Genomic DNA, 25000 nt, shown 5'->3' with positions numbered 1-25000 from the left:
CGACATGACATGAGTTCATGGACACACGCTTTTGTTTATTTACAAGTGTCATGAATCAGTCTCTCTCTCTCTCTCTCTCTCTCTCTCTCTCTCTCTCTCTCTCTCTCTCTCTCTCTCTCTCTCTCTCTCTCTCTCTCTCTCTCTCTCTCTCTCTCTCTCTCTCTCTCTCTCTCTCTCTCTCTCTCACACACACACACATGCACATCTCTCTCTCTCTCTCTCTCACACACACACATACACACAACACAGTTTCCTTTAGTGAGTGTTATCCTTTCACTCAGTTACATAACGGGTCTGTGAGAGGTCAGTGGGGGAGAGGGTCATGGGAGGTCACAGGTCACGGGAGGGGGTGGCAGACTAGATCACGCCGCCCTTCCTCCCTTCACCCCTTCCATCCCTCACCCATCCTTTTCCACCCGCCCTTCCCTTTCCCTTGCCCTTCCTGCTCCCTCTTCCGCTGTTTGGCGTCCCCCTCACCTTGGCTCGGGTCATCTTGGGTCACTTCCCCCTTCACTCATTCAGTCATGGTGGTGATGGGAGTCGCTTTATGTGGTCCCTCCCTTGTGTGTGTGTGTGTGTGTGTGTGTGTGTGTGTGTGTGTGTGTGTGAGTCACGAATACAGCTGCGCGTAATCATGAGTTTAGACACTTGGGTGGGCGTGGGTTAAGCCTGGTTGCCTCGTTGCTGTCTTATTCACTCACTCACTCATTAATTCCCTCTCCGATAACAGCTATTTCTTCCTCCTTCACATCCACTCCCTTAGACATTCTCACAGTCTCAATTTTTTTTTTCTTCTTACCCCATCCTCATTTACTGTATTTTTCATGCCTTTATTTACTCTCTTTTATCCTCTTTCTTCCTCTTTCCTTTCTCCCCTATTCTCTCTCTCTCTCTTTCTCCCCCACTCACTCATTCACTTATGTCTTCATTTCTCGCCGTTTACACTTTCCTCCTTCATTATCTCCATTACTTTCATCATCCTCCATCCTACATACCTCCTTTATCCTTTTTACCATACCCTTCTTTCACCCTTAATAATTTCCCTTTCTCTCCCCTTCCAGTCACATTTCGTTCTTTGTATCATCGTTCTTTCACCTTTCATAACCCACATAGAAAATGGAATGGAGGAAAAGGGAATGGAAATGTGAGAATAATAGACACAAGACAAGAAAGAAAATGAGAAACATGAGTGAAGGAAACTTATAAGTCGAAACAAAGACAAAGAAAACAATAATGAGTACGAAGACGAAAGAAAAAAAAAATGGACCCCATCAAAAAAAAATAAATAACTACGACAAGACAAAAGGTGAAGAAAGAAAATAGATTTATGATCATTAAAACAGAGAGAAGAGAGAAGAAGAGAAAGAGAAGCGAAGAAGAGGCGGAGATGCACATGACTGAGATGAAGGAAGCACATCAAATAAATCAAAGGAAGAAGAAAAAAAGAAAAAAGGAAAGTGAAAAGCAAGGGATGATAAGTGGGTGAAAGAAGGAAGACAAACCATTTTCAGACACCAGACAGGAAGGAAGGAAGGAAGGAAGGAAGGAAGGAGAGGAAAGCAGAAAGGAAGATGGAAAGAAGGGGAGATAAGACAGAGGTGAAGGAGGCAGATAAGGTACGCACGCAATAAAGGAAAGGAGAGAATGGTGAAGGAAAAGAAGGAAAGAGTAAAGGATAGAAAGAAAGAAAGGGAGAGATGATTGAATGGTGAAGCAAAGAAAGGGAAGAATGGTAGAAGCAAAATAGTGAAGAAATGGATAAAGGAAGGAATCAAGAAATATAAGAAAGAAAAGGCAAAGAAAGGAATGAAGGAATTAAAGAAAGAATTGGTGAAGATAGAGAACAATATGAAAATGAAATAAAACGAAAAGAAGAAAATATGAAGAGAGAAAAGAAAAATAGAAAGGCAAGGAAATTAGAGACTGAAGAAAAGAAAGGAGGAATTAAAGCAAGAAGAAACACAAAGGAAGAAAAAAAAAGCGCTCCTACGATGCTTTATGTAGAGACGAAGAAAGGAAAGGAAACACCAAAGGAACACGAAAAAGGAAAAGCATGAAGGAAATGAAGGAAGGAAATACATGACCTAAGTGACGTATTCTTCCCGCCCACTCCCGCCCACCGCCCGCCCTTACACGTGACCCAGTGACCCCCCTCCCTCCTTCCCCACTCACCTCCTTACCCCTCACTCCCCCCCTTCATCCACTCACTTAACTGTATACATGATTGCATTCTGTACTTGCTTAGTAATTGCTTGTAAGTTAACCATCCCTCTCACAACACACACACACACACACACACACACACACACACACACACACACACACACACACACACTGCATGAACTTAACTGTGTGTGTGTGTGTGTGTGTGTGTGTGTGTGTGTGTGTGTGTGTTTCCCAATAACTAGAACGGAAGGAGGATTTTCCCACCAAACTAGTCTGTTACTCTGCATTTGTTGTGCTTTTTTTTTCCCCTCGTTGTTTTTTTTTTTTTATTTCTTGAGAGAGAGAGAGAGAGAGAGAGAGAGATTAAATTGACATGATTCCATTAGTGTTCTCCATCAAGCAAAACCACATGCTAATGAATAAATGGTATACCGTTGTGCAATGGTCTCTCTCTCTCTCTCTCTCTCTCTCTCTCTCTCTCTCTCTCTCTCTCTCTCTCTCTCTCTCTCTCTCTTATTACTTGCGCAATTTTGAGAGTGATTATTTAATTTGTATTGTCAATTTATCACCACCATCACCACCACCACCACCACCACCACCACCACCTCCACCACCACCACCACCTCCACCACCACCTCCACCTCCACCACCACCTCCACCACCACCACCACCACCACCTCCACCTCCACCTCCACCATCATAACCATCACCATCAACATCACAACCACCACCATCACCATCATCACCACCACCACCACCACCACCACCATTACCACCACCATCACTATCACCATCATAACCACCACCACCACCGTCTTATCGTTTGTTTACTGTCTTCAGATAAACAAAGGACATCCTATGCATCAAGATCAGCTGTTTGCGATCCTTCTCTTTCTACTTTGTCCTTCACCACACTGTCACCACTCTCTCTCTCTCTCTCTCTCTCTCTCTCTCTCTCTCTCTCTCTCTCTCTCTCTCTCTCTCTCTCTCTCTACTTCATCACCTCACCGTTCTCCTTCCCCATCATCACTACTATTCCTCCACCCATTTGTATCTCCCCTCTTCCCCATCAACCTCGTTCCCATCACTGCCTCCACTGGCCTGGCCTTTCCCATCTTCCCCAGCTTCCCCATCATTACAGTCCACCTTCCCAATCCCACAATCTTTTTCCAGTCCACGTTCTCCTCTTCATCGTCAAATTATACTTCTACCTCCTACTCCACTTCTCTCCTTTCCCATCCTCCTCCTCCTCCTCCTCCTCCTCCTCCTCCTCCTCCTCCTCCTCCTCCTCCTCCTCCTCCTCTTCCTTCTCCTCTTCCTCCTCCTCCTCCTCCATCTCCTCCTCCATCATCGTCAGTTGTGTAATACAGAGAAGATGGGAGATGGCGACCCAAACCGCAGATCTCTTCTCCTCCTCCTCCTCCTCCTCCTCCTCCTCCTCCTCCTCCTCCTCCTCCTCCTCCTCCTTCTTCTTCAACGCACTCATTCACTCGCTCACTGACCGGTCCTTACCTCCAACGGTCCCCATAAGAGCCAAGATACGAAAAACAGGAGGTAAATGGAGGAGAGAGAGAAGAGAGATGCTGGGAAGGGTGGAGAGAAGGGGAAGAGGGAGAGAAGTAGACAGAAATGGAGAAAGGAGTGGCTGGGAGAGAGAAGGGAGTGGCTAAGAGTACAGGTGTGGTGGGGGTGGGAATCGGGTAGGGAGGGGTGGTGAGGGAGCGACAACACTTGACTGTGAGTGTGTGAGGCAGCCTTGTCCCCGATATTGTGGTGGGGTGAGGGTGGGGTGTCATTGCGGGGTGAGGGGTGAGGGGTGCAAGCTTGGGTGGAGGTGAGGCGAACAAGGGAAGATTTATTTGTCTCCCCTCTCTTTACATTTTCCCCCTCCTCCTCCTCCTCCTCCTCCTCCTCCTCCTCCTCCTCCTCCTCCTCCTCCTCCTCCGGCTCCTTCTTCATTCTGCTCCTCCTCCTCCTCCTCCTCCTCCTCCTCCTAAACCACAACCTTACCAAACACCCCTCCCCTTTCCATACCACTTTCCTTTACACATCTCCCTTCCTTCATCTGTTATCCCATCACCATTACTACCACTCCCTTCCCTTCCCTTCCCTTCCCTTCCCTTCCTTCCCTTCCTCTCCTTCCCAATCCCTTTCTTTCTCTTCTCTTTTCTCTTCTCTTCCTTCCTTCCTTCCCTTCCTTCCTTCCCTCTCCTTCCCAATCCCTTTCTTTCTCTTCTCTTTTCTCTTCTCTTTCCTTCCCTTCCCTTCCCTTCCTATCTCTTCCTTTCCTTTCCCTTCTTTCCTCCTCTCTTCACTTCCTTTCCTATCCCTTCCCTTCCCTTCTCTTCTCTTCCCATCCCTTCCCTATCCCTATCCTCTTCCCTTCCCTTCCCCTAGTCACATCACATTGCCCTATCTGTGTTGCTAGCGTCACTAAGTAACAGTACAGTAAGTGGTGGTGCGTAGTGTTGCTGTTGTGTTGGCACTTAATACAGACCATAATAAGTGTCCTTCATCTCCCATCCCGCCACAGCCGCCTCCACGCCCTCGCCCAGCCGTGCCTTGGGCGAGGGTGGAGGGGAGGATGGGTGGAAGAGACGGGTGGTGGCTACTCGTGGGCAGTTTGAGTTGGATGAAGGAACCAGTGAAGGAAGGGAAGGAAGGAAGGAGGGAGGGAGGAAGGGAGAGAGGCGTAACAGGACTTGATTATACCTCATACCGTACCAGAGAGAGAGAGAGAGAGAGAGAGGGGTGGGTGGAGGCAGGCCGCGTGGTGTGTGGCGAGGCGGCGCAGTGGTGATGCTAAAAAAAATACTCGTATCTTCCCTCTTGATGCACAGTGTCCTCCGAGGCTCCACCGCTGTTTGTGTGCTAATGTCCCGCCAGACTCGATTTATATTCCCAAGGTTCGCGTTAGTGGCAGCTCACAGGCAGAGGAGGCGTGTCAGGGATGCTGGCTGTGTGCTTTCTGCGGCTTCTGAATTGCTGCTGCTGCCCCCGCCATTACTGCTGTTGCTACCGGTGTTGTTAGTGCTGGTTTTGTAATGCAAGAAGGGAAGTGGCTTAAGACAATTAAATGGAAGGAAATAAAAGGTTCACTAAGATATCAGTCGTTATGATTGTCTTTACTAAAAATTACTACTGTGTATCAACTCCTTCAGCACCTGGACGTGTTTTCATTTTAATTCTGCTTACTATTTGCCGATTTTATACAGCTTCAGAAACTTATGTGGGGATTAAAATAGTGAGGACTGTGGCCATTAATCTTCTGACCTAAACAGACAGTTCATAAAGTAAATAAAGTCGTTTAATCGTATCCAAAACTCATGGTAAAAAAGCGTTCCAGTATAGAAGGGTTTAATATTGGGATGATAGATAGAATTAGTATAGTATTAGTTTCATACAGGGAGTCACACGTGTATGTCTGATGGCTTTTTGCAGCTTCCCTTGTTTTCTGAGGCTCGTACGTTCCTTACTGATATTGTCGTTGATGCTGCGTTACGATTTACTAATACTAATACATTTCTACCTTCATACTTCAAATCAATATCACCTAAATACTGCTAGGCTACCCCTGTCCTGCATCCCTACTGCACTACACTTTTTTCGTTGACATTATCTTCCTCCCTTTTATTGATTCCATGTTGAGTGCAGTGTTATTGATCCCCACTCAACCTTTTGATTCTGATTCCCTTCTTGGTGTGCAGTGCTATCGACCCCCTCCCTGCCCGGCCACTCAGGAGCGCTCTTACTGCTGCTACCCCTCGACGCCCTATTCACGGTGGCATTTGCAGGGCGCAGAGTTAGGCAGATGTTAGCAGTGTCAAGATTGTAAAGGAAAGCAGTGTGGTGGAAAAGATGATTATAAGATTTAATGATTGTTGTTGTTTCCCATGTAGCTTTTTGTAGTTTATTTCTTTTCTCTACTGGCGAGGTAAACAGTACATACACCATTACTGCAGAAGCTGGAAAACTTTGTGAAAATGTTAGTTAAACCTTACTAATCCATTTTTTTACGTCTATTCTTCGCTTTTCTCTTTGTATTTCCTCAAGACAAAGACCAAGAGGGAAATATACACTGAAAAAAGTCATAGTAAAGATTATATAAAGTTTTAAAGGACGAGTTATCAGAACGTTACATCGCGACTCTAACCTTTCTCTCCTCTCACCCACAGCGGCACCTGGAGAAGGGCGGCTCGTTGCTGCAGGAGGCGGCATCGGCGGCGGACACAGAGGCCAGCGTGAGGGAGTTAGCCGCGGCGCTCCACCTCCACCTGACGCAGTTCACAGAGCGCCTCCACCACACTCGTGACCGCCTCGAGGACACCGCCAGATGCTACCACCTGCTGGACAAGGTAAGGCACCATGCTCCTGCCACCCTCCTCCTCCTCCTCCTCCTCATCATCATCATCATCATCATCATCATCATCATCCTCTCCTTGTTCTCCTCCTTCTTCTTTTCTTCTTCTTCTTCTTCTTCTTCTTCTTCTTCTTCTTCTTCTTCTTCCTTCTCCTCCTCTTCTTTTGTACGTTTGTAAGATTTGCATTTAAGAATTAGAAATAGTTTTTTTAAGGGGGCTGGTCTCTCTTCCCTTGTTGCTGTTATTGTTGTTATTGTTTTATCTCCATATTCTTCATATGCTGTTTCTCTCAATTTCCAAAGAGAGAGAGAGAGAGAGAGAGAGAGAGAGAGAGAGAGACAATAAAAGAAATCTGAGAAAGACATCAATAGAGACAGAAAGGAAATGAAAGCAAATGAGAGGAGGAGGAGGAGGAACAGAGAAGATGCGGGAGAAAGGAAGGAAAGAGGAGACGAGAATAATGAGAGAGAGAGAGAGAGAGAGAGAGAGAGAGAGAGAGAGAGAGAGAGAGGGGCGGAGCGGATACAAGTGCCCGCATCCGAGGTCTTTGTCTCCCGTCACAGGCAACATGACACCCTTGTCTTGTATGCGATGCTAAATACTACTCCCCCTACATGTAGAAGAGGGGAGGAGGAGGAGGAGGAGGTAGCTAGGATGGAGAATGACAAAAACGTGGGAAAGCAGGATGAGGTGGAAATTGAAAGAAAGAGGGAATGAATAGAAAGAAAGGAGAGGAGAAGTAGAGATAACAACAACAACAACAACAATAACAAACAACAACAAACAGTGAAAAGCAAGGAAGAGAAGGAGAATAAAAAGATAGGAAGGAATAAGTGCGAGAGAAGAAAGAGGAGAAAGCATAAAAGGAAAAGAAGGAAGAAAGGAAGAGAAGCAAGAAAATGGTGAAGAGGTAAGGAAGGGACAGAGAAAGAAGGGAAGAGAAAAATTTAGAGACGGGGAAATAAATAGCAAATAAAACGAGGATAAGATGAAAAGTAGAGGAGAAAAAAGGAGGAGAAGGAGAAGGAGAAGCAAAACTAAAACAACAACGATTACGAGGAGGAAGAGGAGAAAGAGGAAGACAAGGTGGGAGTAAGAAAAGAAGACGTACGATGAAGCTGGCAATTATGGAGAAGATGAGGAAGAATAAGACCAAGAGAACCAACGAAAACAACCACAAGGAGAAAGAAGAGGTCGAAGCAGGTGAAGGAGAAAGACTATAAGACTGGGAATAATGGAGGAGGAGGAGGAGGAGGAGGAAGAAGAAGAAGAGAGAGAGAGAGAAGGGACACAGACCACACAGCACACCCCAAAAACACCAACACGGACACCAGCCTCACTTGGGCTAAGGGCGTGATAGCCAAATACAGGGTGAGGGAGTGTGACGAGACGGCGGCGGGACGTGTGACGAGAGAGAGAGAGAGAGAGAGAGAGAGAGAGAGAGAGAGAGAGAGAGAGAGAGAGAGAGAAAGGGCCTTAAATGTAGTATGTGGTTAAAATGAAAATGACAGAATTGGACAGAAAGATGGACACAGGTATCTAAATCATCTTATACCTGACAGACAGATAGACAAACAGAGATAGTCTGAACGACAGAAGTACCCAGATAATCTTAGACACACGCAAACAAACAAGCAAACAAAAATAAATAGATACATAGAATCAGAGACAGACAGACAGAAAAAAAAAACAGGAGCAGAGTAGCATCAGACCTATTTAAGATAGAAAAATAGGACAGACACACAGATCAAATCACAGAGACAATTTAAAAACAGACAGGCAGGCAGATAGATAGACAGAGCACCCATCCCTCCCTCCGCCCCTTCCTAAAGCAGATAAACAGACAGACAGACAGACAGACCAGTATATAAACAACCTGAGACGAGAAAACAGGACAGATGGAGACAAAAATGAATACAATACTAGGTAGACAGGCACAGACACCGCCTCCCAGTTCTTACCGTCCCAGCTCTCTCTCTCTCTCTCTCTCTCTCTCTCTCTCTCTCAAAAGTTCACCATAAGCCCCTCGTACTTTCTCCCAGGCATTATTACCCGTACTGGCTCATCGGCGTAACTCACACAGGACTTGGCGCCGCCCACACCACAATGCCCAGCCCGCCCGCGCCCCCGCACACCACCCAACACCCCTCATCACAATCCCGCCTCTCTCTCTCTCTCTCTCTCTCTCTCTCTCTCTCTCTCTCTCTCTCTCTCTCTCGTTTTTTGACTATGTAAACACCATATTTCCTTTCTTTCCTCTTTTTCTCCTTTTCTTCTTCTTCTTCTTCTTCTTTTCCTCCTTCTTCTCTTCCTTCTCCTCCTCTTGAAGTGAAACGATTCATTGACCATTGCTTCCGCTTCTTATATTCTCTTTCCCTTACGTGCTTGTGGTTACTTGCTTTCTCTCTCTCTCTCTCTCTCTCTCTCTCTCTCTCTCTCTCTCTCTCTCTCTCTCTCTCTCTCTCTCTCTCTCTCTCTCTCAAACACACATGCATACCGAAAGAGAAGAAGAGAGAGAGAGAGAGAGAGAGAGCATTGTATAATAGAGAAAGTTAATTAAAACACAGATTGCATCGTGGAATTGTGGATGTGTGACTGAGATCCTGTTTTGGTGCCGATAAAAAGAGCGAAAAAAAAGGGGAAATGTGTTTGTTGTTACTGGGGAAGTAGTCCGTGTGTGGAGGGGGGTGGGGAGGGGTTGATGAGGAGGGGAAGGGGATGTTTGAGGAATGGGTGCGTGGGGGAGGGGGTCAGTAATGTTGTGGTCGCAAGTAGTAGTTGTAGAAGTGTGTCACGATCACCACTACACATCCCCACCACACCTGCCTCCCCCCACCACATCATTTTTCTCCTCCTCCTCTTCCTCCTCCTCCTCCTCCTCCAGAACACATGTTTCAGTACCTGTGGAAACTTAAACACGCAAACTCCGTAAAGATTATGACGTTTTCACCTCACAACTCGCTACACTATTGGATGGTAAAAACGTGCACTTTTCTCCCACTTTACCTCCTTTGCTTCTACACTGAATCTCTCCTCCCCAAGACGGTACTCTACTTCTCTCCTCCTCCACTCTGTACTGTACCACTTCTCTCGTCCTTCGCTTTTCTCAGCTACCTCAGACAGTCATTCTCTCCCTCCCTGCATTAAGACAGTGGTGCTATGCCTACCTCACTTCTCAAAACAAGTGTTGATTCCTTCCTTCTCTCAAATAATACCACTTCTCTTGTGACTATATTCTGAAATCATGCCGCCTGCACCTCCCCTACTTTCATTGGGCTCTGCTTCTTAGTGACACCAGTTTTGATTGTGTTTAAACGGTTCTACTGACATTTCGACAAGATTTCTAAAGTGTTCACAGGAGAAACACTTCAGAGAACACGGCTAATCATTTCTGTGGATTTTGACAATAGTCGTGGTAAAAGAGAGAGCAAAACGTTTCTTAATAGTTGCCTTAATTCGATATCTGTCCATCCCTCTTCCTCCTTCGTTTCTCTCTCATCCTCATTCCTGCCTTCCCCTCTCCCCTCCCTCCAGTACCAGGTGTCACTGCTATGGTGTGGCCGCCGATGGCCGCGCCGACCTCGTCCCTCCTTCCCTCCCGACTCTGGCCCCGACCCACTTCCTCCCTCCCTCTTCACCCTCAGGACCCCGACAGTCCCTCCCGCCCCCAGTCACCGTCACCGCCGCGTCACTTCCTCCCCACCCTCGGTCACACTCCACTTGTCTCCCCACGAGGGGGAGAAAACACCGGGGCTTTTCTGGAGAGCGAGTTGGCCGCTGGCCGCCCTTTATTCAGGGGTGGTAGGCGCCGCAGGGACGCCTCATGCCAGCGCCCCACTGAGCCTTTCATGAGGCCGTGCACTCGGCGGCGCCCAACACGCCTCCCATTGCTGGTTTAGTCAGCCTGAAAACATTTATTCCTGTTAATTCTCGACCTTTTTATAGAAAGAGACAGCTTTGTGCAGCTTTTTTTCTGGTCATTCGCATAAAAACAGCATCATAAAAACCAGTCTTGCTTCCCGCCTGACGCGAGGGCCACGCCGCCGCCGCTTAGGCTGCGGTGGCGGCGGTCTGCAGGGTGAGCAGCTGCGCCTCCTGCAGACCCGCCTGCCCCTCACACGCACCGCAATTACTATATTTAGTCTACTTACTGATGTGGCCAGACCTCAGTGCTCCTCTCCCACGCCGCCCTTTCTGGACGGCTCTCCACTTTATGTTGCCTCTCCATCATCCTCTCTACTCGTCCCTTTCACCCTCACATCTCGCGTCGCTCTCATTTGCATCTGTCCAACACTCCACGTTCCGGGGAACATCCGTGCTATCCTTTTTAATCTTCCTCCGTCTAGTGAATGGCCGGCACCCGGGAACGCCAGGGATGGGCAAGAGGCGCCCGAAAGTAATGCAAATTAATACCTAACACGCGATGCGGCTGATGACTACGCGAGTATGAGCATGGCAGTGGCAAGCCCGCCGTGCAGAACTGAAGGCGAGGCGAGGGTGTTGTCTAAGTATATTTACAGTTCAGTTTGATGTGGCTGTAGCGGTGCGCACTGCTCACCGGGCTGGCTGCAGGCTGATGCTGGTGCAGGCGCGGCTCGTGGGCTGGATTGAGTAACAGGACTGACGTGTATGGCGCGAAAGGTGCGCCAGGAAGACCTACAGAACCAGCGTGAGGATGCTTGTGGATGGGGCTGATGACCTGGACGTGCGCACGTGACGAGGAAGAGGAACATGAGGAGGAGGAGGAGGAGGAAGAGGAGGATCACTGAGTTTGAATGGGATAAGAGGTAGTGAGCTGCAATGAGAGATTCCGGTTATAACACTACAATCAACGCCGCTCCCACAGCCTGACACGCGCGTTGACTGCCGAGGAAGAGAAAGATTGCTTGCTCAGCCCTCCCGTTCCTCCCTCAACGCTGCTTCCTCGACTCATTCCCGTGCCTGAGTATCATCGACCATTTAACGCATCAAGGGCACTTCTTTTAACTTCCCTTAATATCGTAACTACCGTCTTTTTGGGGATCACGTAAGTGGGGTGGCCTGGAATAGACTGGCAGCTGACAGAGATAAGTGGAGAGGGTTGAAGAGGCTAATGATGATGATGATTAAGCACTCTTGTGACGAAATTACATATACTTGTCTACTTGAGCTGTCCCTAAGATGCACTGAACAGCACCACACAACAGTATCAACACTGAGGAAGGAGGAAGATGCATATTAAGTAAAAGTAAGATGATGATTACCTGTATGGTAGTACTTGTCTAATTAAAGAGCGTCTGATGAGAGAGAGAGAGAGAGAGAGAGAGAGAGAGAGAGAGAGAGAGAGAGAGAGAGAGACCGAATACCTCCGAAACTAGTCAACCCTTTTTGTAGAACTTCTTTTTCATTCAATTTTTTTCTTCCCTAGATTTTAGAAGTGGCAATATTAAACAAACCTTTCCTTTCCTTTCATTTTACTTTATCGTCGCTCTTAACCACATTAAAAACTAAAGTAGAATAATAACAATCAGTAATATACGTCCAGCAATCTATCTGTCCACTCTGCGCCACCATCAAGGCTGCAGGTATAACAACAGTAACTCCCACCGCTGGCAATCCTTGAGGCAACACCGCCGCGCACTGAGCATGACGAGTAACTTCTGATACACGGAAGCCGGGTCTCAAATGGCGGATCCTCACTGGGCTTGGATGGATCTTGCGGTGCGGGGACGGGAATATATGAGGTGGGGCCGGGGGAATCAGTGGGAGACAGAAGGGAGAGGGAATAGGACACGGTGGCCGCCCGCTGGATGACCGTCTATTGTCCCTCCTTCGTCTATACAATATTGTGATTTACTGCAGCGGCGGCGACTAGAGTGTGTATTTCCTGGGCGTGTCTCCCTTACATGATGACCGCACTGCCTCCACCCTCCTTGCCTGCCTCCTGCTCCTTAATCTTGTCTCACTGCAGAAGTACAATGATGGTTCTTGTGATTTAGATAATGGCGGTGATAAAAACGACGGCAACTACTACATCTGAAATAATAGTCGTTGTTTTATTATCTGGAAAGTTGTCTTACCTATAAAAGACCTGAAAGTTTGAGTGTATTTAGATCAAAACTAATGTTATTTTGAAGTCCAACAGATAATAATAATGATCAATATTCATGAAAACACAACAACAACAATACAAACTTACCTTCACAAACTCCAAAAAGCATCACGAAACACACACACACACACACACACACACACACACACACACACACACACACACACACACACACACAGTAGTTAAATGTAAAATAATTAACGTTTTATTTGCTTCACCAGTAGTTCTGAAGCTGTGTAGGACATCGGTGAGTTAAGTAACAGGGAGGCGTGCGAGGCTTTACTTTGAAGGAGGGGCAGGGTGAGGCGGGAGGGCGTTACACCGATGAACAAGATACACGCCCTCAAGCCCGCTGCTGTTGGTGGTGTGAGGGTGGAGTGAATACATAATGCCTCTCCTAAATCTATATAATTATACCTATTTTCCGAGATAGTCCGGAGAGGAAGGCAGTTTAGTGGCCTGTGGGGAGGGAAAGGAAGTTGTATGTACTCAGTAACTCCTTTAAGCAGCTACGGTTTGTGGACCAGAGTGGAGGGTCGGGGTGCGGGGGTTGAAATTACGTATAGGGTTATGCATAGGGTTTGTGATTTTCCGGCTGCTGGCCAGAGGGTCGCGTTACAGGACTTATTATGGGATGGGGCTGTAGGGAAGGAATGGGTGAAGAGGGCCGCGGCGTGGGGCCCATCTGGTAACACTCCTGCTGGGGTGGAGAGCTGCTGGTGAATGGTAGCACGGTGCGGCGACAGCTGGGCGGCGATGATCCCCTCGCACAGCGATCGGAGGGCAAACAAGTATAGCGATCCTTCTCCCAGACGCTCTTTTGTCTAGCCGGAGCTGTGCGCGTGCCCCTCGCTATCCATTAGACCCGCGACCATTGTGGCCGATTGTTGGACGCCATGAGATTATCTGAAATTACTAATCATTAAAGCAAATACTGACATAAGCTGAGTGTTTATTTGTGCAGTACGTCTTCCCACCCCTCCCGCCACCCCATGCTGCCGAGGGTTTCCAGGCTGTGTACTGATAATGAAATTATTTATGAACGTGTGTCTGATAATATTATATATTTAAGATTTATAAGACTTGTCAGTACCTCCCTCATGAGCTGTCAGAAACATCAGGGTGCTTGTTTTTACAGAAATGTGTGAGTAAATATTTAGACACCTTGAGTTGCACGGTCATGGCGGCTCCTTCCTCTTGATATTTCATCCGTTAGCACCTGCATGGCCAACTCTCTGCCCTCACGTCCTAAGCCTCACTGTTGTTACAAAGAAAAGACTAAGTTAAGGGTATTGTTTTCCTGCAGGCGTACGAGTGGGCCCTGGCGGCCATGAAGGTGGTAGGCCGCGTCAAGGGCGAGGGACTGGCATCACCAGAACAGGTGGGCGCTGCCGCCCGTGCCCTCACCGCCCACCTTGAGGAGCACCCACCCATCCCCGAGGACACCTTCACCACAATGACCACCCTGGCCTCCAGACTCAACAACCACACGCTGCTGCAGCAATGCAAGGTAAGCCTCCCTCACACATGCGGAAGTTAGGGGCTTGTCAGTGACCACCATTACCTCCTGCCATATCAATGACCACCTCGGCCCCTACTGATTATTTTTATCTAATGTTATTTACAGATGGCCCAAATACGATGTCAGGAGACCTGTGACCTTCTGCGCAGACGACAGGCCGCTCTACAGAAAGCAAAGCGACAGATGGAGTTTGACTGTCAGAGTTTCGTGGATCTGGGAGAGGTGTTTGGCGGGGGTGAGGACGTGTCCCCGCTGGCTTGGCTTCCCTGCTCCCAACTGAATTCGTCAGGCCGGCGGAGATCGGTGTCCTCCATAGGATCACGGACACGAGAGCCTCTGTCCCGCTGCCCTTCAGTTGATACCGACGATGATTCAGTATTTCTGGACCCGCCATCATCTTCCACACCTTCCAAGGCACCTCTGGAGCCTCGAACCAGTCTAGGTGACATCAAAGAGGTGCGAGAGAGTGCCGAGGATCTCCAGCAGTCCTCAGCTCCTCCCAGACAATTGAGCTGCCCCGCGCCCTCCACTTCCCTGTCCGGATCAAGCGGCACCAGCGGCAGCAGTTCATGTTCGTCCAGCGACAGCTCGGGCCCCATCACCACCAACAACAAGTTCATGAAGCGGGCCAACACATGGCAATACGGCCTCATGTCCAAAACAACCCAGGAGAATAGCGGGTAAGCGTCTCCGCCATTCTCCTTTGACGTTATTACAGTGTTACCAAGTATTTTGATTGTAAATAGACTAGTAAGGAATTTTGCCGAAATAATCGGTTCTCAATGTTTTTTTTTTTTTTTTTTTTTATTATTATTATTATTCTACTTAGATTTAAAGCAAACTATCGAGTGTGTTGTAAGGCCTGAGGTGAAGGGCATCGTGGCAGGGCAAGGAACAAAACCCTGACCTCTGCCCGCCACCCCTATTGTGCCTGTCAGTCAAGGAGAAATCTGCCGAGGAAGTACACAAAAGTTGATTCAATAATGAAGCAATAGGGGGTAGATAGGCGGGAGCAATTTATAAGACGAAATAGCAACAGAATATAGGTCATTAATTTTATACTGAATGTAGCTGATATAATGAAGTACAAGCTTGACCCAGAAAAGAAATAGTTAATAATAATGGAAGAGAATGCACAAGTAACAAATTATACGAATGGTAAAACAGTAAAGTTACTCAAATATGCACAATAGAATTTGCACAAAAGAAAAGAAAAAATAGGTACTGAATTCAAAGCAAACCGCGTGAATTGACGAATGCAAGAAAAAACAGGAAAAGCTAGAACATTGAATACTAAAGATAAGGTAAGTAAAAAGGGAGAAAAAAGATGAAAAATCTGTATCAAGTAGTCAATAAATGGAAAATATAGTAATGGGAAGAATATGAAAAATAGTTCCAAGAAGAGTACTTAACGTAGACCAGTAAATTAGAACACAGATAAAAAAAATATATTAAAAGGTAAGTCAGTAGATGGCAAGAGCAATAGTCATAACAGGTCGAGAGAGAGAGAGAGAGAGAGAGAGAGTTACCATAATGACCACGTGTTACAGGTTGGAAGAAGGAGGCGTGCCCTTGTCTCCAGTGAACGGCAAACACTTCCCACCATCAGCTGTCAATTCACACCTGCTGATTCGCGGCTCCCAACTCAACCTGTCCATCAACACTGACGACCTTTCTCAAGAGGAGGTCAAGAAGAGCAAGTAAGTCTCCTTCAGTCACTAGTTATCCTATGCTCACTCTCATTAGTTAGCCTGCATACAATTAACTCCTTCGACAGATAAGTCTTGTTGATTGTATTCATCTTAGGTTGATTTCCATTCTTTATCTTTGAAGATTAGCCGTTCGTAAATAGTAGGTATGCCTGGAACATTATCATTATTCCTTATTGTCTTCCTTTGTGTACTTGATAAATAAATTGCCTTTTTTTAATTTTTGTTTGTGTTTGTAAAGGAATTTTCTGTCATTCTATTGTGTTGCAGAGTTGATTAATTTGATTTAAGGCACAGCAGTAAGGAGATCTTGTAAGTGTTCTCGTTGCATGAATGAACACAGTTTGATGTGCTTCTATTGTATGTTGGCGGAAGAGAGAGAGAGAGAGAGAGAGAGAGAGAGAGAGAATCACTAATGCCTTACTGATGCTTTCAGGACACTGTTGCTTATCATGCGTGAACTCATCCAGACGGAGCGAGATTACGTCAATTCCCTGGAGTACATAATTGAGGTGAGCCTGCCATTGGTGGCCCTAAAGCCTCTTTGTACCACACACATTCACTGCCTCTGCTTCACTGATCATGACACTATTCAAGACAGAGAGATCTTGGTGACTGCTAATGATAGTTTGATGTTTGCATTTAGTTATGTTAAATTATTTAAATTAGAAAAATTAAAACTAGGGGTAGTGAAACCTTTCAAAAGTTTAGGTACTTTTATTTTCCTTTAACAAAGCTAAATGTATTTAAGTAGTAGCCATAACATTTAAACAGTAAAGCCATTGAGTAAATGCAGACATATTATGTGTATCTAGTAATGATGCAATCATATCTGATACAAAGTCAGCATTGAAGGAAATATTTAATAAACCCCATGATTCTTTTTCTGATTAGTAATTGTGTGTATCTAAGGGCACAGCTACACTTGCCATGAAGGTGGCCAACAGAGTTCCTTTCTATCTTCAACCATTCTTTACACCACAACCAAAGGGAGACACTATAAAGTTATTTTTTCTTCTGCACAATGAATTAACCAAACTCACAACCTGAGGTTTGCAATGTGCTAAACATGCCTAGTTAAAGAATACTTTTATTGACTGTCTATATATATTGTCTTTTCAGAACTACATTCCTGAACTGATGCGGGAGGACATTCCACAAGCACTGAGGGGCCAACGCAATGTTGTCTTTGGGAACATTGAGAAGATTTATGAATTCCACTCTGGGTACTTTCTGCGTGCCCTTGAAGCTTATGAGATGAGACCTTTTGCTATTGGCTCCATATTTTTGAGATATGTAAGTGCTCCTTATTAGATTCATTTTACATTTGTGTTAAGTATTTAGTACTTTGTAAGATTTACCAGTTTTGTTATATTTTTTATTGTTTGGTTATAGTTTTTTTTTTTTTTTTTATTAATTTCTTATTTTCTGTCTTACAGGAGAACCAGTTTCATCTCTATGCTCTTTACAACAAAAATAAGCCAAAATCTGATGCACTCATGTCCGAGTACGGGTCTGCTTTCTTCCGTAAGATGCAACTTGAGTTAGAGGACAAGATGGACTTGGCCTCCTACCTTCTGAAACCAGTGCAGCGGATGGGGAAGTATGCACTCATCCTTAAGCAGGTCAGTGGGAGGGGTGACCCATGTTTTCAACACAAGACCAGGAGGTGAAGAACTTAAATCACTATTATCATTTTTGCAACCAACTATGTATGCTGATGAATGAGACTTTTTTTCTTTCATAGTCATCATGCAAGAACATGTTGAGAAAAGTGATAACCCTTAAATAATAAAAAAAAAAAAAATTCAAAAGATAAATTCTATTCCTTTTTCTGAACTTGAAATAATCTTACAAGACCTGATGCTTAATTTCAAATGTTGATTTACTACTTGGTGTCACAGCTTTTAAAGGAATGTAGCCGAGGGGAAGAGAACTACGACGACCTGCAAGGAGCCCAAGAAATGGTGCAATTCCAGCTGAGGCATGGCAATGATCTGCTGGCAATGGACTCCTTGAGAGATTGTGATGTAAGACTCCACTTTATGATGTTATCAATGTTATCATTGGCATGCATTAGATACTGTATGTAATTATATGTACAAACAGCTCCCTACTTGATGAAGTGGCCTTCCCAAATCTATCTTTAGCTAAAGCAACATGTCAACTTCAGGGATATTAACAGATAAATATCATTGGCCAGAGTTTGTAAACTTGTAAATTCACATACACCTTTTTTATCCCAACTCCACTGATATCTGCCTCCTCCCTCCCTCTGTTTCATTGTCACTAATGACGAAACCTCCAAGAAACAATCTGTAATTTTTATGAACAGCACCACAAAAACATAATATCAAGAAGGAAAACACAGCCTGAATAGATTATGGTACATTTTCTGAATACAAAAAAAAATTACTGTCTACATAAATAAAAAAAAAAAAAAAATCCTTGTTGTATTAAGATGGAATATTTTTTTCTTATCTAGCAGCAGACTTACTTAAAATTTGAAAATACAAATAGTTAGACAAGATTTTATTAGATTATTACTTCGGATATGTTTCTTACATTTTTTTTTAAATCTTTCATATATCAAAGCAATCGTAAGTGTGCATATTAGAAAAATTAAGATAATAATATGACTTGTTATTTTAACGATAAACAAAAAAATACATCTAGACATGATCTTATTACAGATTATAAGTTGATATACATTGCTGTGAGTAAATTAAATATCAAATCAATGCAAACAACACTAGTAAAAGAAAAAATTATGATAGAAACCAAAGTAGTTTACTTCCATCAACAGCTTCTCCTCTCCCCTCCCTCTTACATTCATCCTCTCCTCTCAAACCCTCACCTAACTAACAGTGAGCCTTTAAATCACCTGTAAATACCTGCAAAAGAAAAGAAGGCAGGCCTATGATACATGTGAGAGACAGCTGCCATAAAAAAGAAAGGATGACAGATGTCACCTGTGTGCTTCATCAAGTAGGGAGCCAATTTTACATCATTAGATAAATGTGGATCATGAATCAGAGAACAAAATGTGTCCTTAAGTGTTCTTTATACATGTATTTATTTAAATAATTAATGTTTTGTATTTCTAGGTGAACCTCAAGGAACAAGGAAGGTTGTTGCGTCAGGGAGAATTTGTTGTGTGGGAAGGAAGCAGAGCCAGAAAGACTGTCAGACATGTGTTCCTCTTTGAAGACATGATACTCTTCAGTAAATCAAGACGTGACCCAGAGAAAAAGGTTTGCATTTCAAAGTTCTGATACATCTATCCATCTATCATTAGATGCCTCAAAAGAACTCAGAAGGGATAACCTTGACAGGATCCTAGAGCTGCATCCAGTTACCTGAGAAGAGTACTGAGATATATTGTGACTATTGTCACAGTAAGTTCAAACAAAAGGGATTTACATTGTGGTTATACTGTATTGGCAAAAAGTGTTTTAATAGCTGTTAGCACTATTCTCTTTATGCAGAGCATATATTTCATGTTACCTGATGTCCATCATCTTGGATCCTTGCACAACTACAACTCTTAATGGTAATGCCTTATTTTACAGACACTGGACATTTTCCAATACAAGCATAGCATGAAAATGACTGACATTGGCCTGACAGAGCAAGTTGGAGAGAGCCCCACCAAGTTTGAAATCTGGTTCAGGAAGAGAAAGCCATCAGACACATACCTGCTGCAGGCACCCAACACAGAGGTGAAGGAGGCCTGGACAGAAGAAATCTCCAAGCTCCTGTGGCGCCAGGCCTTGCGCAACAGGACCATGAGGCTGCATGAAATGTCCTCCATGGGGATAGGGAACAAGCCATGCTTGGACATCAGACCCAGTGAAGACCAGATCAGTGACAGATCTATCAGCATTAATCAACTTCAAAAAGGTAACACCGTATAGACAGAAACTGTTGTCTAAGATATTACAACTAAGATTTTGGTAAACATATAGTGTTTATTTAATCAGATTTTTACAGATTACCTTGTGCAGTTTTAGCTCAGTGTCTGTTCCATACATGATGCAAGTGTCCCTTTTCAGCTCCTCGACTGCGTGCTGGCTCAATTTGCACAATGGGAGATGTCAACGGTGGAATTGGAAAGAGACCTCACTCTGTAATATCAGTCAGTTCTTCTTCAGCTTCCTCATCATCGTCTTCAGCATCCTCCTCCCATTCCTCTACTGTTTGCCCAACTTATGTGGGAGCCCTCAACCTTGGATTTGAGCCAGGAGACTCACCTCGCGCCCTCCACCGTTCTGTGACTCGCACCAGCCAATGCTCAGCAGGTTTGTAACTCTTCTTATGATTTGAATATCTAGAAAAAATAGATGACAGAAGTCAATGATTAAAAGACTATTAAGTTTGAAGGGGAAGACAGAATGGAGAGGGGAACATCTGTAATGAGCTGGAATTATGTGACTTCTGATAAGGAAGTTGAAATAAATCAATGGGAGTTTACTTGAGATTTTGGGAATTCTTAACAGTAACATTTATTCATGCACATCAATCTTACATGGATAAAGGATAAATTATGTATTAGGATGCCATACTAGTTTAGTTAGTTACGTGCCACACAGTGCAGTGATTTTGAGACTTGCCTTGGCCAACAGAGAGCGGCATCCTAGCAGACATGTACCCAGGAGGGGACGAGACGCCCAGTCACACCGGCGAGTGGAGCGTTCCAATTCCACCATCACCACTGTCTCTGTTGACTCTGCCCTGTCACCTGTCTCTTCCACCTCCCCCATCTCCCCTATCTCCCCTGTTGCCCCACCCTTGCCCTCCCTCACTTCCAGCCCTCTTAGCACAGAGCCTATACCTGAAGTGCCCTGTGCGCCGCCCATGGCAAAGGACACATCAGCTAAAACACTTCTCACTACTGAGGTATGTTAAAGTTTTCCATTTTATTCACTTATTCATTAATTAGTTTGTTGTCATCAGAAATTTTGTTCTGCCTGATAGAGTATTCTTTTATACACACAAGCCTTTCTTTGCTTTTGATTTGTGTTGCTCATTTCTCATTCAAGTCATATGAGAACAGAAAAAACCATATGATGCCATTATTAATTCTTTATTTCAATGACTTCATGCATAATAGCTAGAAGATTTGTATTTGGTATGAAGATGTTTATGTATTTCTCTGAGTAATATAGGACACTTCAGCTATATTTAGAGGACCAGATGCTCCTCATGGTTTGATGTGGTTGGTAGCCATTCATGGTAGTGAAAATATTTTAATTGTGCAGCCTTAGTGTCAGTGGCCTTGAGCACAAAACCTTGGAAATTTCTTAATAGGACATGATATCCTGTTTACATGAGTAGGAATGCTAATATAAATCAGCACAGTGAGTAGGACTATTCCATGTTCCAAAATTCATCCTGTAAAGATTGCAGTGTCCTCCTTAGCTGTGGGCCATTGGTAGCATGTACATACAGTCATTGTTGTTGTTATTTCTTACCACCTTGTTTATTCATCACTAGTTTTCTTTCATCTGGTCACTACTAAAAAATGGTGTTGCTAGTTGCAAAATTATATAATGTTAATATAAAACTTTCTTCTTTTCAGGTCTAGTGCAAGTCCACCTTATGCCTGACTGAGGGCACCACGGTCCAAGTCGTTAGATTTAAAAAATGTATTTATTGATAGTTGACATGTACAAAGACTATATTTGTTATATCAATTGACTCCACATGTAAATAGCTTGACAATATAAGAAATATTATAATAGTCACCTTCTTGTCCTAGCCAGACACAGCTGCTTGTTTGCTTTGTTAAGTAGAATAGTGATGCCAAATAACCTCTTCCTCTCATATTAGTTTTATTTTGATGTTACAAGCCAGTCATATTAGATTTACTTTAACTGCTGCAAGCCAGTCATGCAGAAGTATCTGTATTTATAATTTGGAATAAGTTCTCCGTAACTAAACGAGACTGAGATGGGAGGAAAACTCTGAACTGTATTGAGCCAAGTTTCCAAGGATGCTGGCCCTTAGCAGCATGGGGGAGCCAGCAGGGGAACAGTGTGAAGCATATCATTGTGACAAAACTCTTTCCCACAAGTCATGTGTACCTGCTTGTAATGCTCTTCACTTAACTGTTCCTTCCTGCTTGTTCTGTTAACTGGACGCACAGTCACTCAGGTAGCACCATTTAGTTTGATGTAGTTGATCGTTTTGGAACATACCCTAAGGAAAAGCCAACAGTAGTACATTGAGACATCACAATTCATCACGTGAATTGCTGCTGTCGGACTGTAGTGAGCAATGGTGCTACTCTGCCTGCTGCTGGGGACTTTAGAACATCTGCTGAGCAACTCTGCAAAATTGCTTAAAAAAAGTTGCAAAGAGCAACCCTATATCCTGTATATAGTACCTCTTGAACAGTGCTGTTGATTTCAATTTTTTTTCAACACCCTTTTGAAAATTATCATATTTAAAGTTAATTACATATGGCATTTCAGAACTTCCTTCTACTGTTTTTAGTAATACATATTATTTGTAACAAAAGAAATTTCTCTTTATTATTATCAGTAATGTAAAAATCTTTTGTATCAATACATAACTTCTGTCACTTGCTACTTCCAGTAGTAAAAGATCATTTACAACAATAAGATATTTCTTGAGTTACTCTTGTCAGTGATATACTATCACTGTAATCTAGTTCAGTTTAATAAAGATAATTAATTTTGAGAGCAATACAATGAATTCTGGCGGTGATGGTGGTGGTGGTAATAGAGACAGAGGCACACTAAGGACCAGAGTACAGTGCCGGGTGCCACGTGCCATCCTCCACCATAGCCACCACAGATATCATAGCAGTGTAAATAATATTTTTGTAATACCATATACTATGTTGTGATGTTTAAGCCTGAAAGTTGCATGTAATATCGTGTTCATCCTTGCAACTTTACATCCAATACAATCATACTTTCTGTGCCACAAAGTCAGTTGGTAAATTTTTCAGACTTTTCTGTCTTTTGATTAAAATAATTCTAACTGACATATTTAATACGTATAAATTTAATTTTCTACTCTGTATATACATACCTTCTTGTCACATGTACTGGTTATATCTTGTAATATGCTGTCAACAATAAAATAATTTTCTCTAATTTTTTTTTTATACCTTGACTGTACCTTGACTTGTACTGAGGTAGTTTACATGATATGGGGATCACTCCTTAGTAAAGGTTATACTATTTGTGCTATTATTTAATGCTTTTTAATGACAATTTTGATTTCAACCTCACTGTTTAGTAAAGTTTTAATACTATTCAATATATCCCAAAATATCTCAAAATAGCTAACTAATACACCCAAGCACTGGAAACACACTTAAAACATGGAAATTGTTTTGCAACTGAAAATATGTTTACCATCAATTGATTCACTACATTTCTCACCAGAAAAATATCTTGCATTAGAGATTTGTTGGTTGAGTGTAAGTCCAAACTGACCGAATAAGTAATCATTATTGCAATTGAAATTATGAGTACCTACCTTTGTCCTGGTGGGGTACCGCATCCATCCCACAGGGTGGAAATTTGCCTGTGCTGCCTCTGCAGTGGTGGCTGCACTGTGTTAGCCCGGGCAGTCAGTGGGCGGCAAGCAACATAAAACACAGCAGACTGGGTGGAAAAACAGGCTACTACAGATGCAGGAGTGAGAAAGAAAGTGAGAAGCACAGGTAGATGTTGTATATTTTACCTACAGTGAGATATTCAAATATTGTCATGACAGAAATTGTTGATGGCATATATATATATATATATATATATATATATATATATATATATATATATATATATATATATATATATATATATATATATATATATATATATATATATATACATACTAATCCTCTTTTTTATTCACTCATTATTTTTATCTATTTGTTTTAACAGATAAAGTACGTATATATGTATTCACGTATATACATGTAATAACAGACTTAGAAGACCGACACACACATCTAAACACACCAAGAATACCACTCCCACTCACCCAGACACTCAAAACTATCATAAAACACTCAAAACGCCATACAACACCTCAAAATACCAACAAGCACACCCAAAACTCACTACAAACATCCTACAGCTCTCTCCCACCCCACCCCAAAACCACAAGAAGATGCATCCAAAACATGTACACCCAAACAACACTACACTCAGCCAAACCACTTAAAACACTAGAAATGATCCCAAAACATTCAACATTTTAAACACCTCAAAATGCCCCAAACACACTCAAGACACATCCAGATACTCAAACACACTTCCACAACACACGCAAAATATGTAAAATATATCTAAAACAATCTAATACACACTGAAACCACCTTAAATGCTCCCAAAATATACTTCTAAGATTCCAAACTTACTCAAAACACTATGCATCACTACCGAACACACTTAAAACATCCCAGATATATCCCCTAAAAAACAGAATACATTAAAAAGAACGGTAAGCTTACAAGGGAGACTTAGCAAAATATTGTGGCTAAGCTCTTTTTCTTCCTTCATTTCTCCTTTCTCTTCTTCCTTTTCTTCTTCTTTCCCCTTTCCTCTTCCTTCTACTGCTTCCATCTACACAACAGAACCTAGAAATACTTAGTCACTTAGAAAATAATAGATATTACGCAAAATATTGATGAACTGGGGGATTAGAATAGACACGGGTGCCCAGAGCTATGATGAGTCATCCCCTTGATTGTGACGTCATCAGAGTGAGCGGGAACAGCGGTGACTCAGTTAAAATTACGTAAATCATTTTAAAAACGACTTCTAGAAAAAACCATGCCACGTAGGAATATTGTATATCTTATGACTTGATTGATACTTTAACTAATATCCACAACATCAAAACATCTCCAGCCTTACTGGATTTAAAGAAATGTCTAAATTAAGTATGGTAAAAGTATAACGATACTTTCACTTATAAAACTACTAAAACGTCTAGTCATTTCGACTTTTAATTTCTTTAAGAAAAATATTACTCAATATATACTATCTCCTCAGACATTCAACACTTACCTAGAACCAGAAGTGAAAGCATAAAAAAATACCAATGAAAGAAAGGAACATTAAAATATAAAATCATTAAAAACTTTGTACAGTCCATCCATTTTCCC

The 25000-nt window shown here is 43.3% G+C and overlaps 1 protein-coding gene across 1 annotated transcript in view; it reads left to right on the top strand.

Annotated features, from left to right (window-relative positions):
* The window catches only part of LOC123506924, a 283593-nt gene extending 260617 nt beyond the window's left edge, over positions 1–22976 (top strand). Inside the window, 14 exon segments of the mRNA XM_045259347.1 lie at positions 6342–6521; positions 13925–14128; positions 14246–14820; positions 15691–15840; positions 16286–16361; positions 16972–17145; positions 17289–17474; positions 17754–17879; positions 18957–19103; positions 19422–19752; positions 19905–20150; positions 20475–20510; positions 20513–20748; positions 21431–22976. Of these exon segments, the coding sequence (XP_045115282.1) occupies positions 6342–6521; positions 13925–14128; positions 14246–14820; positions 15691–15840; positions 16286–16361; positions 16972–17145; positions 17289–17474; positions 17754–17879; positions 18957–19103; positions 19422–19752; positions 19905–20150; positions 20475–20510; positions 20513–20748; positions 21431–21436 (2673 nt within the window). The 3' untranslated portion in view covers positions 21437–22976.
* The last annotated feature ends 2024 nt before the right edge of the window (positions 22977–25000 follow it).

Source organism: Portunus trituberculatus, chromosome 21, assembly GCF_017591435.1.
Source record: "Portunus trituberculatus isolate SZX2019 chromosome 21, ASM1759143v1, whole genome shotgun sequence".
In the NCBI taxonomy this organism is placed as follows: Eukaryota; Metazoa; Arthropoda; class Malacostraca; order Decapoda; family Portunidae; genus Portunus; species Portunus trituberculatus.
This window is presented reverse-complemented; position numbering and strand designations above follow the sequence as displayed.